The 20,276-nt window shown below is 41.8% G+C and overlaps 1 protein-coding gene across 5 annotated transcripts in view; it reads left to right on the forward strand.

Annotated features, from left to right (window-relative positions):
• The first annotated feature begins 227 nt into the window (after positions 1–227).
• Positions 228–20,276, forward strand: part of LOC132396452 (paired box protein Pax-6) — a 29,026-nt gene continuing 8,977 nt past the window's right edge. For 2 of the 5 annotated variants that reach the window (XM_059973997.1, XM_059973996.1), the window contains exons 1-5: positions 228–252; positions 2,930–3,060; positions 3,647–3,862; positions 4,683–4,848; positions 16,340–16,498. In XM_059973997.1, the coding sequence (XP_059829980.1) occupies positions 243–252; positions 2,930–3,060; positions 3,647–3,862; positions 4,683–4,848; positions 16,340–16,498 (682 nt within the window). In that variant the 5' untranslated portion in view covers positions 228–242. Of the gene's footprint in view, positions 253–2,929; positions 3,061–3,469; positions 3,512–3,646; positions 3,863–4,682; positions 4,849–16,339; positions 16,499–20,276 lie in introns of all 5 variants that reach the window. The other 3 variants (XM_059973993.1, XM_059973994.1, XM_059973995.1) reach the window with 3 other exon arrangements.

Below are 20,276 nucleotides of genomic sequence, written 5' to 3' on the forward strand. Positions count from 1 at the left end.
TAATTACAGACATTTCCTTTAATATCAGAAAACGATTAAAGTTTGTACTTTACAATTCGGCCTTTTTCTACTTATACGTTACATGTTTCTTAATGCTTTTCAATGTGTTCGATCAGTGGAAATATTTAAAGTAAGATTTGTGGAGTTTCCACGGACGTGACACTGCCTATTTAACGCATATTTTTTATTACTAATAGAGCACTATAAACAAGCCACGTGGGACACTGGTGTAACAATCCAACATGCAGAACAGTAAGTGAAGCTACGCCAACCTGTATCAATCACCAAATAAATATCAGCTGTTAATGTACATGCCAAGAACAGGCCGTTCTTCTTGTAATTCAAAGGTTAAAGACAAATATGCGGCTTCTATGATTAATGGTAATTGTATAAAAATCAGCAAGACAGACCCTGGCTATCAGTTTTTAGCTTTAGTAGGTAAACATTGCTGACTATCGGCAAGTGACCGTGTGTGAATGGTACTAGCTACCCACTGTCCATGTGTGTCTAGTTAGCCTAACAGAATTGCTTTCTTAATTAACTAACTAGTGGAATAGAAACTGATACTCGGTCACGTCAGTTGTCTACGATTCCTTATTTCGTAAGGACACTTGATATACGCAGCTCTCATTTTCTCGAACTCTACGATGGGGTTAAGTTGGAAGCTTCAAATGCCTGTGCGCTCTTTGTTATTGTCTAATCACGGTCGCTCTCAGTCAGAATAAGTATAATATTTAATCCCGAGCGTTTGCTCCAAATTTACATCCCCTCCCGCCAAGACAATCTCCTAGCATTTCCGTTTATGGGAAATTGTATCAGTTGCTAAGTAAGTAAAAGGCACCAAAAAGTGCCATCAAAATCACCGCTGATCGAGAAGGTGTAAATATAAACTCGGAACACTTTTTTGTTAATCTTAATGGGATTAATTGAAATGGGATGTGTGTGTATTATCGAGTAAACTGTTGTGCGAATCGCTGAGTAGATATCATTCGGGTGAAGCCTGTAGTTTGTCTAAAGGTCGCGTCAGGCTCTGCGGGCTTTGTACTAATAACTCCTGGGTGTATATGCTGCCTAACATCCAAATTGTCACCATATGTTTTCGTATTAGATGACTTGCAATGGAATACAGGGCGCATAATCATTGCCACTGGGCGATTGCTTGCCGTCTAAGCACAGGGATTAATACTGTGATTAAGATACGCATTTAAAAAATCTGTACAGTTGGTACCGACGGTACGATTCTATATAGCGCTCTTTTAAAAAAATGTAAACTCGGAAATTAGCAGGTGGAGTGTGTGTGTGTGTGTGTGTGTGTGTGTGTGTGTGTGTGTGGAGGGGGAGGGGACTGGATGGGGAATTGCAAAGGCCTTTGGTATTAGTTAGTCATTGTAAGGTATACCACTTAATATACAGAGAGTCTTAGGATGGGGAACTGGATACTCCCTCATTGTGCTGGGCGCCAGTAGCCCAGGTAGATGAGGTGCCGGATTTGTTTAGAAGATTCACACCTATTGCTGTTCTTTGATAATGCCATACTTCTTTCACACGTGGTGTTCTGGTTGGTTGTGCGGTTTAAGAATATATATATTTTAGTTGGTTGTTGTTAATTACTGATGACATAGTTAAAACACTGGTACGTCAGACATGCGTGAGAGCAGTATACAAGGTCCATTACCCTTTAACAGATTTCCTAAAGAAAACTGCTCTATTAATCCTAGATTTGAGTTTTTAAAAAAAGTTTTCTCGGATATAGGACGAAGAGATAAAGTAGAATTTTGTTCCTAATATATATAGGAATATAATTGTTAAAACACGTAAGGCAGACAAAGGACTAGAAATGCATATTGCATCTAATTGTATAGAGGAATTAAGTCTCTTTATATTTGCTCTTAAAAGATATCAAGTGGCTTGTGCATCTTAAAACTACGTTGAATTAAGTAGGGCGCGCGTCCCCGGTATCGTGACCGCGCCTTGCCCCAAAGCAACTTTAAAATGAAGCCTTCCTTTAAGGGTAATGAGTACGGAGCAATACGCTATGAATGGTATACAAATGCGGACAGAAAGGGTCGTTTTATCATGATACTATTTGTCGTGACGATGCGATTTTCAAAGTGGAACCGTGTCATAAAGTGACATGCCTGCCACAAGTGTTTGCGACTGATCTTTTCAATTATCCTTCCGTGCACTATCCAGGGATACTTCCGCTTATTTCTAGAAATTAAGCTCAAAGTTGACGTGCAGCTAGCTTGATTTTGGAGGCAAATGTCAGCAAAGCTCATCGTTTTCCCTCCTATACTCAGAGCTTATTTATGGCTAAGTGGCCGGCCTTTCTGGAGCCAATTTAGCAGACGTTCCTAGGGAGAGGAGAACAGGTTCTACATGAGCTTTCTCCAGGGACACAGTCGCAGAATGAGATTCAGGTTCGGAGTCTTCACCAGTTTAAAATTGCTGCCCATTTTCTGTTTGTTTAATAAGCAAACGGAATGGCTTGTGTTCGGAGTACGAACCTCCGTTGTAGTTTCGGGGAATTAATGAATTATTTGCCATGTTGAGTTGAGGTGAATTTGCAGACAGAGTATGCGATGAATTAATTGTTCGATTAAGTGCTCTCTCAGTCGCTTTCGAGAAAACAAAATGTTAGCTTTTGTTGTCTCTCTGGTTTTAATGTGGTGATTGGGTCGATTAGTCTATTACATTTTCTTTTTCGGTTTAGGGAATCAAATCGACGCCTTCTTTGCTGATCAGTTCGTCCGTTTTGATTGGCAGTTTTTGTGTTTAGAACGAAAGAGCGCGTTTATAGGTCAGTTTTGTTTTGCAATTGGGATCTCCGGCGGGATTAACCAAGGCCGATGAGAACAGCGAACTTTGCTGAATGTTTTCCCCCCTTCGAGTCGGCCGTTGAATATGTTCGCTGTTGCTTTACCCCTAGGTCACAGTGGAGTGAACCAGCTCGGCGGTGTGTTTGTTAATGGTCGACCACTGCCTGATTCGACTCGACAAAAAATTGTGGAACTTGCCCACAGTGGGGCTAGACCTTGCGATATCTCAAGGATCCTCCAGGTAAACATTATAGCCGTCGTAGTTATATGTATGTCATTTCATATCGATTTATAATGCATGCAAGATGTCATAGTGTTATGATTGCATATGTAATCAGATTAATACAATTTTTAGAAAGGGGTTTTCTACAATCCAAAAATGCTTCCTACAAATTACATTCGTACCTTCAAAGCAATTTCTTTACGAATTGGCAAGCAAAAAAAGAAATTATCTTGAATTGACGGTAAAATGGTAACACCCCTCTCCCCTGCCATTTAAGGGTTTATTTTTGTATTGTAGACCCAATGTTGATGCAAAAAAAAAAACAAAATTAAGTTTGAAACTTTTTTTCATAACTTTGGCACGCGCCAAATTAATGCAATATTGGTACGTTTCCCTTTGCCACTTAAGGTATATTTTTGTATTGTAGAACCATACTGACGCAAAAGTCCAAGTAGTGGATAATCGAAAAGTAAGCCCAACATTGCTTAACTATATTTAAATATCTACATAAATATATATTATCAAACAAAAAGACCCATTTCACTTGTTAAACGTTCTTTAATATATTTGGTTTCTGTTTATTCGTATGTATACATTTATATAGGTGTCCAACGGTTGTGTCAGTAAGATCCTGGGCAGGTATTATGAAACGGGATCGATCAGACCTAGGGCAATCGGCGGGAGCAAGCCAAGGGTAGCAACTCCCGAGGTTGTGTCTAAGATCGCTCAGTATAAACGCGAGTGTCCGTCGATCTTCGCCTGGGAAATTCGAGACAGATTGCTCTCTGAGGGGGTCTGTACTAACGACAATATACCAAGTGTGAGTAAAACATTTAATTAACTTTTAACGGAGGGAATGGTTTATTTATTACCATTAACGAGTGCACGCATTAAAAAACGTAGTATTTGACATGGACTAATTTTTTTTTAGTGTATGTGTGATTTCATTAACAAGAGGACCAAAACCAAGGGGCTGACTAGAAAAGCCACATACGACTTCTATAAATAAAAGGGTCGCTGATAAATTTTACCCCACGGAACACTTTAAATGAACATTTTAAAAGCCACATTTTACAAAAGCTAAACACGCAGCGAGGTGAAGTGAAATTATTTAAATCTGGCGAAATAGTTTTAAAATGCTGATCCCAGTAATTATTTTCAAGGTTCATTTTAGATTCGGTAGTTAATGGATGGATGTGCGTAACAAGTACGTTTTAATGGAGCGGACAGAATCAATTGTTGTAGATTCAATTACAATTTTGTGCCAATTCACATGCATTAATTAAACTTGGTCAACGATGTTTGCGGTTTATTCCGTTTTGTTTTGCTAATTGACATAGATGACTGTCTAGTTTACCAGAAGACATAAGCCATAAGAGCAGAATCCGGCCATTCGGCCCATCGAGTCTGCTCGAAAGTCTTTAAGTCTGCACTTCACTTAGCCACAGCGTCCAATACGTTCTTAATATGAAATAATTTTCGTAGATCAATCGACATTGATTAGGTTATCATAATTCCTGTATGTTAATTGTTTTCTAATTTGGTTATAAACTCCAAAATTAATTTCCTTCATCTTTGATTTTCCACATCCAAACTAAGGGGTAAAAATTATTGAAGAACATTGTGGGATTCGCTTTTAGGTATCGTCGATTAACCGAGTCCTTCGCAACCTGGCTAGCGAAAAGCAGCAAATGGGAGCCGATGGAATGTATGACAAATTAAGGATGCTGAACGGTCAAACAGGTGCATGGGGTACCCGACCAGGCTGGTATCCCGGAGGCTCCGTACCAGGCCACCCAAATCAAGGTAAGGGAAACCTGCACGGCCATTCTTGCAAAGGCCAACCTTTAACAGGGCAGGTGAATAGTCCAACGTGAAGCATTTCCAAATGTACTAGATCAGAGAACTTCAACGCCAGTTATTCATCTATTTCGTTAAGATGAACTGTTAAGTAGAGTCGGAATCAGGGTTAATATCGCTAGCATTGGCCATGAGATTTGTTGTTTGGCGGCAACAGTGCATTGCAATGCCCGATAAAGCTATATAAATGTAAAAATAAAATTAAATAAATAATGCAAAAAGGAACAGAAACTAGTGAGGTTTGTACTTGGGTCCATTATCCATTCAGAAATCTGATGACGGTGGGGAAGAAACTTTTTCAGAAACGACCCAAGCCGGATAGTTCAATTAGACCTTATTCAACAGACCTTTCAAGACTAATCGTTCGTTATCTATGGAATGCATTTCTTGTCTGCTTCTACTTACAAGTTTAGGAGGAATGCAAAGATACTGCAAAAATATATTGCGTTCGGGTAACCACGTACAAAAAAAAAATAAAGAGAGGAGAAATGCGAACAACCAAGCAGCAGGAACCAAACTAAAGAATGGTCTTTTCCATGCTGTACCTGTCCGTCCCTGAATCCGTAAATTAATTTGCATCCGGGAAGATTTTCGAAACTATCCAACCCATTTAACAGACAAATCACGTAATGACTGCTGTAATCGGCCCAACGGTGAAGCCGGTCTTAGTATAAATCCAAACAACTCCACGCCTGCATCGTGCCGTTATACTTTATCTTTTACATACTCAAGATATCTTTCCCATGGTGTCTTGTACCCGTCCCTTTCTCAATTCTGGACAAATATGAAAATTAATACACGGCTAGCCCGGGACTTTCAGAGACCGAGTGAAGTGACCCCACTATTGGATTTACCCTTTGTATGGTCAAAGCTCTCATTCCTCAGTCCTAATTTTAAAATATCATTCACCGTGTCGCAATAAATTTTAAAAGACCTTCAATAACTAGATTGAATTTTAATTAAACTCCTTTAAGCCACATGTTTTATCTATTTTATCAATTTTAAACATCTTCAATTAGAAACAAGTTTAAAGTGTTGTAGCACATATCAAATGCCGTAAATTAGAACGTGACAGTGTGGCAAATGGGTTAAGCGGCGCAGGAAAATCCCAACCAAACAGGTTATAAGAAGGTACTAATTTAAAATCGGTTCATTGGTGAATGGACGATCCTTGAATACTTTAAGAAAGAATGAAATTTCAGCTAGCAAGGACCAGAGGGAGAAAATGCCTTGTGCAAATTTATCTAAGGTAGCTTTTCTGTTCACATAATGACCATGTTGAGAGTACCAGAGCGAAGCAACGCAGAACATAAACAGCTCCCGGACCGGTCATTCAGAAAAAAAAATGGATAATCACATTTAGTTGCTTCTTATATAATACAGTGATGCTGCAACTGTATTCCTGCAGCTAAACTGAGTTCCAATATTTGTGAAATATTGCAAGTTACAGGGATGGTTAGACTTTACATTATCGTGTGTAACTTTCTTCGCTCGAAGCCCGCTGCGTGGGTGACGTCGTTCATGTTTAAGGTTAGCTGATGTTTACTATCGCGATAGCAGCGAGATAATGTGCAGTGTAATTGGAAGTGATGTTACTCGCTGGGTTGGAGGGGATGGTGGTTGGGAGGGAAGGATGTGGCGGGGGAGGTGGAGAGAGACCGGCGAGTGAAGCATTTTTCTCAATCCTGTGTGTCATTAGCGAGCCTGTGAGTGACAGTCATCATGCCGGGAAGGAGGTTGTCCCGTCCACAACCTGCTTTTTGTTCACAGATTCGGCAACAGTGCGCGGAATATATTGTACAAAGGATGTTTCTGCCACACGCAAGAATTTGTTATGGGAACAATTCTGTCGCTATGTAATTGCTCATTAGAGAGCGTTTTGTTTCTCATTAAGCAACATGAATAAGCGTCTAGTTCTAGAAGACAGCTGTAGAAATGTTACACATGAGACCCCCGGACACCATATCGCACCACTTGCCAATTAGACATGTCAGCTTTCTGAGAAGCAAACAATATAAGAAGGGCACTAAAAGATACACAGCAGTGCATTGCTTTCTGTAAAATATCCCCCAGCTTGTTATAGCACTCTTAATGAAGCAATCGGCGCAACTAACAAGGAATGTATTGGAACACGGGGTGTTTGAAAAGTCCAGAGTCCAAACTTCTAAAACAACTTGAACTCGCCGCTCATCCCAGTGAGGGACAAACAAACTTTGCTGAAAAGACTGGATAACAGGAGACTCGGCAGTCTCCTCTTGTTTCTGGCACTTCTAGATGTTAAGTGGAGGGTTGGAGGATCCGGGAAAGCAAATATAAACGGAATAACTGGTACTTCCATTCAACACATTTTTAATTCCAAAGCCTGGGGCTTTTTTAAAAAAAATCCTTCATTTCTGTGGTACTTAGTATAGACGGGGCTAAGAATTATATGTAGGACATACACTGGTTGGTGTAATTTCAATGAATTGTAGGATATGGCGACTAATTTCTGAATAATTGATACTTTTAAGGTACTACTTCCGTTTAATTCAGACTAGAAACCAGATTGTGATCATTCTATAGGTCAAGATTGAAATCGCCAACAGGAGTCACTTCGATGATGTTGTCCACCCTATGATGTGTTTCCGAACGGGGTCGGGGGGTGGGGGGCCACGAACGCGAAGAGACTGTTAAGGCTGTCTAGATATTTTAGGTGAATTATGTTGATTAGAATCCCTAGGGAAAGCTACGGAGATCCAAACTTGTTTACTGCAATTACACGGTAATGATGTTGGCGGAGGTAGGATTTGACAATTGCCTTAAGTATTTAGGACGGTGCAGGCCGCGGGCAGAGTCAGCCCCGGCCTTGACTGCTCCACATTCGAACCCTGGGTGACTATTTAATAAATACACTCTCCGACAGAACCTAATAGGTGACTTCGGGCCTTAAACGAATCAGCATAGCTTCTGTGAATACAGAATTATTCCTCACACACTGTATGCTCCGAGAACCCTGGTATAGTCAGAGAACCAAGCAGCGCAGAAAGATCTCATTCGACCTCTCTCCGCTCGTAGCTTTCAGGGAATAGATTCCCACTCAAGTCCGTTTCTTTTTACTTTAAGCATTGTAATATATGCAACGTTTATTGGCGACTAGGTCGAGTGGATGTGGAGAGGGTGTTTCCAGTAGTGTGGGAGACTAGGACCAGAGGACATGGTCTCCACGTAGAAAGATGTTCCTTTAGAACAGAGATGAGCAGGAATCTTTTTAGCCAGAGAGGGGTAAATCTGTGGAACTCATTGTCACAGACGACTGCGGAGTCCAAGTCATTGGATATTTTTTAAAGCGGGTGTCAAAAGTTACAAGGAGAAGGCAAGAGAAAGAGGTTGAGAGGGAAGATAAAACTGCCATGATGGAATGGAGGAGCAGACTCAATGGGACGATTCTGTTACCTCACAATAACACCGATCGTACTGCTGTTTGTGGGATCTTGATGCCGCATGCCTGACGTTACAATAATGATTCCAGTTCAGGGGAAACTTATCAAGGATCAACTTTATTTACCATATACAGTTACATGTATTAGGGATTTGCTGTGGTATCTTGGCGTTACATAAAAACTGACAACATTCAACAATTATATAAAATAAAACATTATATAATAAACGTAGAAGTGCAGATATGGAATAAATTGTGCACAAGTACCAGCATGCATGTACAGTGTAAACAGCGTTATAAAAAGTGGTTTAAAAGTGTTTATGGTGCAGTCTCATGACTGAAGGAATAGATAGAGGGGGTAGGGGAGGTTAACTATGATGGTTGATCAGGTTATCTGCCCGGGGGCAAGAAACTATTAGATAGTTTGTATTTTTCTTTGATTAACCTTATAGCGTTTTCCACAAGGGAGTTTTTGGAAAAGGCATTTTGCTGGGTGAGTACTGTCCGCAGTTATTTTTTTCCTGCCCGTTTTTTTTTTGTCCTGGACACGTACAAGTCCTGCAGTAGACTGCAGCCAATGACTTTTTCTGCTGACCTGACAGTTCACTGTAGTTTTTGTACACTGTGAGAGGACGCTGCACCAAACCAGACAGTAATGGCTAATGTGAGGATGCTCTCTATGACGGCAGTGTAGAATTGCACCATTGGCGGCGAGGATATCAGTCGTTGAAAGGGAGTCTTATTATTGGGAATCCTTCACTTATTGGATTCAGCTTGTCTTCCCCTGATCCTGAGGTGTAATCACTATGTTCTCTTATACATTAAACAGAAGAGGGATTACATTACCAGTGATAGTCGGTTATCTCTCCGCACTGTTTCCAGCAGCAAAGCTCCCTCCATCATCTGTTATGAGATATCATTCCGCGGGATTATCACAAAAGATGTCCCATCATGAATTGTAAGATATCATTCCGCGGGATTATCACAGACCGATCTAAAAGTAAATCGGTCTTAATCGCATGATCAATTTCGTTCAGAAACTTCCCTTTAGCAAAGGCAACTTGCGAGGCCAACAGGGAACCTGAAAGCACAATTCCCCGCAGGAACCAGGGTCCGCCAAATAATCCGAGGAAATTCTGAATCTGACCTCTTTTCCGCAGTAAATGAGACACATAAGCAGAAAATGGAAATAATTCACCCAAAGTAACTTCGATTCAGTTCCGGCTTGTTCAATATTTTATAGATTATCCCTCTGGCCAATTTGGTTCCATTGGAGATTCGAGATTCAGATTTAATATTACTTAATGTCATTTCTAGCACACAAGTGTAAAGGGGAACGAAATAATTGTAGTCGGAAGTTATCCGAATTGTTCCAATAATCTGGTGGAGGTATAGTTTGTGGCATTACATTGCCAGGCGCTTTGTGAAAGGCCAAAGAACCAAACGCTAAAATGCGAAATATATACCGATGTTATATTATTTTCTAGATACGAATTACGGTAACCAATTGCAAACGAATTTAAGTTGAGTTCGAGGCTTCTTCGTTATTTGATTTAGCCAAACCATCCGTGAAATATTACGGACAGACGTTCTTAATTTCATTCGATACCTCCTTTTAAATATACAGAACACGGGTGGGAATGGTTATTTTACTGCCCAGGTTCTAACGAATAATTCCTCTCGAGATAGCTGATCTTTGACCAATAAAGCGACATACAGCAGACGTAGCCCCAAATAATAAGCAGGAGACTTTTAAGAATATCCACACAACTTCTTAGTGCTTCAGATCGTGCTCGTGCCGGGATGTTTGAGCAGGTTTTTAAAAGTCCATTATGCGAAGCACAAGTCAGGGTTTAGATCTCATAGAAGGAATATGGTTTCAAGACCACTTATGTCAGCCGACAGAAGGGAAAAATAATAGCAATATCGAATCTGACAATAGTTTAAGAGAGACATCTCTATCAACCCCATCCTTCAGTCTAGGGACTGCGACATTCTCCGGCGAATTAAGGGTTTAAGCATTGCTGTGACAGTTTTTTTCTAATCTTTTTTTCTTATATGGCTAAAGCCTTCTACAGGATTTAGACACTTCCCTTTCACAAGGTTTATACTAAAAGCCGGTGTGTTTCTCATCTGAGCTGTTGCGCTGAAAAGTGCCGCAATCCGTTTGCTATCTTCTTGCGTGTTTTCCGCGTGAATGATTAAGACACTGGGAAACTAAGGAAAGATTTTATTTCCCAGAGCCTTATTGTAAAAAACAAATCCTAACCCCAGCGTCAGTTGGTCTGGCTGTGGGATAATGGGACACACATTTATGCTTCTATCTACGGATTAGCTCTCAGGAGTAACAGCACCAGGGACCGAGGTATTGAATTGGGTCTTTCGGAGATTTCAAACCGCCCTCCCCAAAAAGAGACATAAAAGAAAGATAACTTAATTGTCTGTCGTTTGCTGTGTGTGTATTTTAATTCCTGTACCCCCTTTATATCCAAGACAACCGAGAATAATCGGTTTATTTCTGAAGGAATTGACAATATTATTGTGCCTTACGTCACCTGTATTCAAATACAGTATAAACTCGGTATGGAAAGCTACAACACTTCTCGCTTACTTTATTGCACGTAGATTTTGTTTGTTAAATACGGCGACAATATAAGCTTAAATGTTACATTCAATTCGGACTGGGGACGGTTGTTAGTATGTTTTAATCTGAGCTTTAACTACAGTTATTCGCCACGATTCATCAGACTTGGTTTACAGTACTCAAAGGCCACAGCTTTCGCATTGCGTTTAGAAACGACAAGAAGGAAGTGCGTTTGTAATGTAGAAAAGAGCGAGGCAGGACAACGGGCGTTCTTCCCCTACCAGTCCTAGGGAAGGGCGAGGGAAGGCTAGATCTTCGGTCATCCCCCTAAAGGGGGAGAAATAACTTCAAATCAGCCCACCAGGTCAGGCAGCATCTGTGGAGAGGAATAAACAGTCGATGTGTCGGGCCGAGACCCTTCATCAGGACTGGGTAGTAAAGGCGTAAAATGCCAGAATAAGAAGGTGGGGTGACGGGAAGGAAGATGAACTAGGTAGGTGCCAGGAAAGATAGCTGGCTGTGGTAGCGACTCTGGGTGGGGACACGGTCGGAGAGTCGGGGGGCAGCGGAGATCAGAGAGGGGGAGCTGTGAGAGATGGTCCCACTGAACTCCGGTCGGAAGCGAAGATTTAGATTTCTTCATCCCTCGAAGAGACTTCGCAGTGGAAACACGAGAGATTCTGTAGATTCTGCCAGAATCCCTTGTGCTTAGAAATAACCAGAGTAGATGTGAAACACACAGCCGATGGTATGCGGGGGGGGGGGGGGGGGAGAGAGAATCACGTCAAGTCACAAATTGGCCCAGGAAAGTTGTGCGGGCGCAACACGTTGTAACTGCAGACATTGAAAATGACATCCATAGAAGAAGACATAAAAAAGGCATTGATTAGAATCGGGTAGAGTAGTCCAGAGGTTACGGAAATCGACCCAAAACATCTGGCGAGCCTCCTCAGCAGGCAAAAAAGGAGTTTTGGAGGATGTAACAATAAATGTAAAAGTTTATTTTCTATTCGCCTTTTCCCCTCTTTTCTCGTTAACAAATAGGCTCTCATTCATACCGATGTTTCTCAAATGCTTTCGCCGATCCTGCTTCTATAGAATGTATACCCGTAAATAGGGTTGAACAGTCCGGCTCACAGGACAGTGATTAATGACAGTGTCGCACAAAGGTTAACATACTTCAGTGAGGAGTCTGTTGACTGTGATGCTTGTGTGACAATGCGAGGGGGACTGCCCGCCCGAAGAGAATCCTTTTGTTGCCGCCCCGCGATGACCAGCGATTGTTATTCTCAAAATTCTGCCCACGAACATTTGCCAACCTTCTGGCCCGGGACTTTAAATGATTTTCGTTCTGTGCTGGCATTGTGCGGTTGAAAGGGGATTCAAGTGTTGGCGGTCACTGCAAAAGACATTAAAAACCGCCCATATGGTGGTCAAAAACATCGATACAATATCTATTTTAAGGCAAATTCTTTAACCCTTCGGAACATGTATGTAGTTGCTCTGGCAGCGTAACACGGATTTCTGTGAATTCCTAACGGGCTACGTATAAACGTCGAAGAGCAGCGCGGTTTCTTTTTGTTATTAATTAACAACTGTGCGGAAATCGGCGAAAGTCGTAAACGATTGACTTCAACGGACACGTGACACAATAATTCTCGCAGTTTCAGCCTCAATCGCGCTTTAAAAGGATTCGATCAACCATGAATCATATGAAAATTGTCATCTCATAAACCTTGCAAAGATGTCATTGAACAGTAATATTGACATATGTTTACAGGGTTGTACTTGCTTTGTTGCAGGAGTTTAATAATCTGAAGTACGTGCTGACAGATACACTTCAGTACCGTACACTTCTTCAGATCTTTACTCCCTGCCATATTAAAATCAAATACCATCCTGAGCTTTTAGACCCCGCTTCAGTTAACCAAAGTGTTAAGATCTAGTTTTATTACAGCGCTCGTCACAATTCAGTTCCTTTTTTTAAAAGTCCTTATGTATCACAAGTAGCGAGCAGTCCTTTATTCTAAATATAAGAAAATTATAGGCTGTTATTAATGATAATATAATTGCAGTCATGCTCAGCCGCTGGAGGCCAAGATTATCAGCTTTCAGGCAAAGGTTCTACTTAAGAAAAACGAACAGAGAAATTCCGGAGGATGAACTTCTGGAATGTACAGCCGATAAACTGGGTGGGTAACTTAGCGAAGGAAAGTTTGCTGGCGATAACTGAAACTGGAAATATAATTACCGGGATACACTAGTTTGAGAAGGAAACTTCAGCGGACCGTTGTTTCAAATGTATCGGTAATTGATTTGCTAATCAAAATTCAAGATTGTTTAAAAAGCAAACTCGAGGAAATCTGCAGATGCTGGAAATTCAAACAGCAACACACACAAAATGCTGGTGGAACACAGCAGGCCAGGCAGCATCTATAGGGAGAAGCCTTCCCTTCCTTCCTGACGAAGGGTCTCGGCCCGAAATGTCGACAGTGCTTTTCCCTAGAGATGCTGCCTGGCCTGCTGTGTTCCACCAGCATTTTGTGTGTGTTTCAAGATTGTTTAATGTCATTTCCATTACACGAGTGTAAAGGAGAACGAAATAATTTTTACTCCGGCTCAGATGCAGCAACAAAAAAAAGACGCACGAGGATAAGGACCCCCCCCCCCCACCAAACAAAATAATTTAAATACATAAGATAACTTATACACATAGATTTATTGTATGTCCATAAAGTGACTCGAGGCACAGGCGTGTCTGTAACTTTCCTTCGCTAAGTTACCCACCCAGTTTATCGGCTGTACATTCCAGAAGTTCATCCTCCGGAATTTCTCTGTTCGTTTTTCTTAAGTAGAACCTTTGCCTGAAAAGGGAAAGCAGTGGTGGTTGCGGGAGTGGAGGTCGGTGGGTGGAGGTGTTGATCAGCCTTCCTGCTTGGGGAAAGTAACTGTTTTCGAGTCTGGTGGTCCTGGTGTGGATGCCATGTAGCTTTCTCTCTGATGGGAGTGGGACTAACAGTTCATGAGCAGGGTGGGCGGTATCCTTTATGATGTTACTAGCAAAATGAGATGCAGCAAAGAGTGTGTCATTTAGACAGATCGTGCCATACAAGTCAGGAAATGTAGAGGAGGCTTCACCAGAAAGCAGAGCAGGGGAGTCGATTTAGCAGCAAATGGTAACTTTTAATAATAGACCATAAAATAACAAGCCACAAGGGGCTACAAAACAAACAAGAGCAGATACTAAGCACAACAGGCAACCAGGTGAACTTTAGCCAGGGAGAGTGAGAGCTGGGAGCAATTGGTTGAGGCTGGGCAGGTTCAACGAGTGAACAAGGACTGTGGATGAGAACTGGGGTTAAAATAGGCTGTAGGTGATGAGTCTGGGTTGAGCGACTGGCGAATCCTATTAGCTGGGTGGGGACTGGCATGTGCAGGCTGGGAGTTGTCAGTGGGAGCAGACCTGACACAAAGGCACTGACGAATGGGAGATCAAGAGTTCATCATGTCAGACCATTGGAATGGTGCTTTCATCAGACTGCTGTTGGACTGGCGGCTGTGCTTCCCACGGGGGTCAGGATTTTGCAAACACAGTGGCAGAGACATTTATAAGGTAATGTGGGTCAGCTACTTCCTAACTCCATAGGAGTTTCTATGTTAAATTTATTAAGTTGTTAATAACTTGGTTTATGACACGATTATTAGCAGTGTGGAGTGGTCCGTGTCCAGAGATTCCTTCAAATTTGCCATGAAAGTTGATCAGGTGACTAAGGCATACGGTGCGTTAGCTTCCATTAGTCAGCGGAATGAGTTCAAGGTAAAGTTGCAGGTTTATAATACTCTGGTTAGACCACACTTGGAGTACTTCTGTTTGCCTCATTAAATGAAGAATGTGAAATGTATAAAGACAGAGGAGATTTTTCAGGATGCTGCCTAGATTAGAGAGCATGTTTTATGAGAATAGATTGAACAAACTGGGGTTTTTCTCCTTGGAGCGGAGGATGAGAGGTGACTTGATAGGGACGTACAAGATAATAAGAGGCATAGATTGAGTAGATAGCCAAATACCTCTCCCCAGTGCAGAAATGGCTAATATGAGGGGGCATAATTTTAAGTTGATTGGTTGAATGTATAGAGGGATGTCAGAGGTAAGCTTCTTACACAGAGGATGGTGGGTGCCTGGAACACCCTGCTAAGGGTGCTAGTAGAGGCAGATATTTAAGAGACTCTTAGCTAAGCAAATGGATGAAAGGAAAATGGAGGGCTATGTGAGAGGGAATGGTTCGATTGATCATAGAGTAAGTTAAAAGGTTGACACACCATTATGGGCTAAATGGCCTGTACTGTACTGTATGTTCTACATGAAAAAATGAAGTTTTGCCCTGCGTCTGTGCCAAGCATTGCATGCAGTTTTCCACCTGGTTCTGGTAATCAGATACCCTCTTGGCCCATGGGAATGCAATGGTTCCAGTGTAGGTCCAAGGAATGATCCAAAAATCTCAAAAGACATGACCCATGTCAGCTTGATGTTCCCATCTTTCAATTTTAGGTTACCTTCATGAAAACAAATCCTATTAATGATTTGTTTGTTTAGTTATGAGTGGGATAGAATCTGGCTTATCTAGTCTAGGTTGGAAGTAGAATGTCCGATTTTAGTAGAGTTGAGTGAAGATAATGAAGCACACTCTTTAAAACAAAAAAGATTAGATGATATAAGTTGAATCATTCAACGAGGTATAACTCAATATTTTGGAACAGCTTCTTCCCCTCCTCCATCAGATTTCTGAATGGACAATGAACTGATGAACACTACCTCACTATTTTTGCTCTCCTTTTGCACTACATATTTAATTTTTATATAATGATATATACATGGAACATAGAAAAATACAGCATGGGAAAAGGCTATGTGGCCCACAATGTTGCACGGAGCTAGCTAAAGGCAAATTAAAAACACCCAAAACGTTAATCCCTTCTACCCACACCATGTTCATATCCCTCCATCTTCCTTGCATCCATGTGCCTATCCAAATGTATCTCAAAAGCCTCTCATGTATTTGCCTCTGACACCGTATCAGGCAGTGCATTCCATGCATGTACTACACTCTGAGTAAAAAAATTTACCCCTCACGTCCCCCTTGAAACTACATCCTCTCATCATCAATGCGCGCCATGTGATATTAGACATTTATATTATATAATATTTCATATTATAATCTATGGTATATTTTATGTATTATGTTGTGCTGCTGCTGTAGCAACAAATCAGTGGTGTATGATTAAAGAAAGCCCGGGAAACAGATGTCATTTCGGAAGTATTTTCAATTGATGAAATAAACTGTTCCTTAAGCTGTAGGTTTTTATTGACACCGATGTGCACTCTACTCGCAGAAGTAGCCAAACGATACTAATTCTTGTTTCCGTTATTAATACAGATGGTTGTCAGCAACAGGAAGGAGGCGGTGAAAATACCAATTCCATCAACTCCAACAGCGATGATTCAGATGAGGCGCAGATGAGACTTCAGCTGAAAAGGAAACTACAGCGAAACAGAACATCTTTCACCCAGGAACAGATCGAGGCTCTGGAGAAAGGTAAAGTTAAGGAGAGGAACACAGGGTGATTGTGTGTGTGTGTGTGTGTGTGTGTGTGTGTGAGAGAGAGAAAGTGTGATTCATGTGTGTGTGAGTGTGAGTGAGACAGGAGGAATGAGAGTGAAAAACAGAGGTATAGTGTGTGAGGCAGAGAATGAGTGTGAGTGACAGAGAGTGAGAGGGTGTATAAGAGTATGTTTGTATACAGACGTGTTCATCTCTAATTGCCTCTGAGAAGGCAATGATGATGGCAACTTTGAAATCCATGCAGTGCTCGATAGGTTTTCAGACTTTAAGGGAATCAAGGTGTGTGGAGTTGTGCAGGAAAGTCTGTCATGATCTTATTGAATGGCAGGGCAGGTGCAAGGGTCAAATGACCCACCACCATTTCTATTTCTTTAGCTCCAATGACCCTCTCATTTAAGATTAAAGATTGGCTTTAGTTGTCACATGTACGATGAAACCTAGAGTGAATGTGTAATTTTGCTTCAACGACCAACACCTGTAAGTGTCACCATGTTTCCAGCACCAACATAGTATGTCCGCAATTTACTAACCCTAACCTATACTGTATGACTTCGGAATGTGGGAGGAAACCTGAGCACCCGGAGGAAACCCGTGGAGTCACGGGGAGAATGTACAAACTCCTTACAGACAGCAGTGGGAATCAAACCCTGAATGCTGGTGCTGTGAAGTGTTATGCTAAACACTACTCTACCACGATGCCTGCCATTGGTGGAAATTACAAGGGCTTGAAGCCACAATGATGAAGAATCACTACTGTATTTCCATGTCAGGGCGGCGTGAGACTCAGTGGTGATGTTCCCATGGACGTGACACTTCTATCCTGTTCCATTCTGCAGGTGGCAGGTTTAGAAGGTGCAGTGACATGCAAGGTTCAGGATTGGTTAATGCCATTTTCAGTAAACAAGGAAGAACTAAACACTTGTTACTCTGGATCTGACACAGCACAGTAAAAAACCCAATAGGTTAAAGAACACAATGATAATATAAAAGCACAATAAATATAAATAGATAGGATAGCTTACACACCTAGACTAGTTGTATGTCCATAATATAATGCTAGGCATAGTAGCTTCTGTACATAAGGTGACCCCAACAGGAAATGATTAAGCAGTTGTGGCTGGGGGTGTGGAGGGGTGGGTTAGTTGGTGGAGGTGTTGATCAGCCTTACTGCTTGGGGAACGTAACTGTTTTATGATGGGTAGACCTGGTGTGGATGCTACGTAGCCTCCTCCCTGATGGGAGTGGGACAAACAGTCCATGAGCTGGGGTGGGAGGGATCCTTCATGATGTTCCTGGCATTTTCTGTATCTGTGTCCTTGATGGTGGGTCGGCTGGCGACGGTTCAGTGCAGTGCACCTTTATATATACCTTGCAGCCACGGACACTGGGAACAGAGAAAGAAATGCCCAAGGGAGTATCTACCAAGGGGCATTCTTTGTGCAAAACTGACCATTCTCTGGCCTTTGCAGCCACAATATTTACATATCAGATCCAGTGAAATTTCTTGTTAATGGTTACTGCCCCTCAATTGTGTACAGTGCAGAGAAAATCTACAAGGACGTTGCCGGGACGTGAGGAACTGAGTTATAGGAAAACATTGAATAGGTTTGGCAGTAAAGAAAGCAAATGCAATGTTAGCATTCATTTTGAAAGGACTAGAATATAAAAACAAAATTCTTATGGTAGGGCTTCATAAAACATTGGTCTGACCACACTTGAAGTATTGTGAGCAGGGTGGGCCACGTATCTAAAAAAAGATGTTCTGGCATTAGAAAGGGTCCAGAGGAGGTTTACAAGAACAACCCTGAGCGTGAAATGTTAACATGTGAGGAGTGTATGAATACTCTGGGCCTGTACTTGCTGGGGTTTAGAAGAATGTGGGAATCTCACTGAAAGCAAATATTTTTATTTTATTGGAGAGAATGTTTCCCAACAGTAGTAGAGTCTAGGACTAGAGGGCGCAGCCTCAGAATAGAGGGTCATCCCTTTAGAACAGAGATGAGGAGGAATTTCTTTAGCCATAGGAAGGTGAATCCATGGAATTGATTGCCACAGACACCTGTAGAGGCCATGTCATGAGGTATATTTAAAGCAGAGGTTGATTGGTTCTTGATTAGTAAGAATGTCAAAGGTTATGAGGAGAAGGTAGAAGAATGGGGTTGAAATGGATAATAATGATGGAATGGTGACGCAGACTCAATGGGCCAAGTAGCCTAATTCTGTTCCTATGTCTTATGATCTTGTAGGTTAGAACTGAGAGGAGATCTTATAGCAGTGTACGATATTATGGGGGATATGGGATGGGATGTAATGTTAAAATTGTACAAGGCATTGGTGAGGCTAAATTTGGAGTATGGTGTACAGTTCTGGTTGTCGAATTATAAGAAAGATGTCAACAAAATAGAGAGTACGGAGGAGATTTACAAGAATGTTACCTGGGTTTCAGCACCTAAGTTACAGGGAAGGGTTGAACAATTAGGTCTTTATTCTTTGGAGCGTAGAAGGTTGAGGGGGGACTTGATAGAGGTATTTAAAATAATGAGGGGGATAGATCGAGTTGACGTGGATAGGCTTTTTCCATTGAGAGTAGGGGAGATTCAAACAAGAGGACATGAGTTAAAAGTTAGGGGGCAAAAGTTTAAGGGTAACATGAGGGGGAAATTCTTTACTCAGAGAGTGGTAGCCATGTGGAATGAGCTTCCAGTAGAAGTGGTAGAGGCAGGTTCGGTATTGTCATTTAAAGTAAAATTGGATAGGTATATGGACAGGAAAGGAATGGAGGGTTATGGTCTGAGTGCGGGCCAGTGGGACTTGGTGAGAGTAAGCATTCGGCACAGACTAGAAGGGCCGAGATGGCCTGTTTCTGTGCTGTAATTGTTATACGGTTATATGAATGCTTGCAGGCATTCTCCCTTCTTTTTGGTTGAGGCTGAGACTGGAGGTTACAGGCTTAGGGTCAAAGATGAAATATTTAAGGGGAATCTGAGGGGGAATTTCTTCACTCAGAGGGTAGTGCGAGTGTGGAATAGGCTGCCAGCAGAAGTGGTGGATGCCAGTTCTATAGTAACATTGAAGAGAAATTTGGACTGGTACATGGATGAGGGAGGCTTGGAAGGCTATGATCTGGGTGCAGGTAGATGGGATTAGTCAGTAGACCTGGCCGGCAGAGGCCAAATGAGGCAAAGGGCCTGTTTCTGTGCTCTATGACTCTAATGTTAATGGGAATTCAATCACCTAGCAGCACTGAGGTATTTGCACTCTCTTCAGATGTGACCATTGTTGAACAATCTTGCAAATGAAAACACAGAAAATGTTGGAGGAACTCAACAGGTTAGGAAGCATCAATGGAAATGAATAAGCAGTCAATGTTTCAGCCCAAGACCCTACATCAGGACTGGAAAGGAAGGGGGAAGATGCCAGAATAAGCAGGTAGGGGTTAGGGGAGGAGTACATTCTAGAAGGTGATAGGTGAAACCAGGTGGGTGGGGGAGGGTGCGATGAAGCAAGAAGCTGAGAGGTGATGGGTGGAAATGGTGAAGGGCTGGAGAAGAAGGAATCTGATAGGAGGAGAGTGGATTATGGGAAAAAGCAAAGGATGAGGGGTGCCAGAGGGAGATGATAGGCAGACGAGAAGAAGTGTGAAATTGAAGAAGAGGGAGGGGGAGGGGGAAAACTACCGGAAGCTGAAGAAATCAATGTTCATGCTGTCAGTTCAGAGGCTACTTATGCAAATATTATGCCTCAGGAACAG

The sequence above is a fragment of the Hypanus sabinus genome, chromosome 7, assembly GCF_030144855.1.
Source record: "Hypanus sabinus isolate sHypSab1 chromosome 7, sHypSab1.hap1, whole genome shotgun sequence".
Lineage (NCBI taxonomy): Eukaryota > Metazoa > Chordata > Chondrichthyes > Myliobatiformes > Dasyatidae > Hypanus > Hypanus sabinus.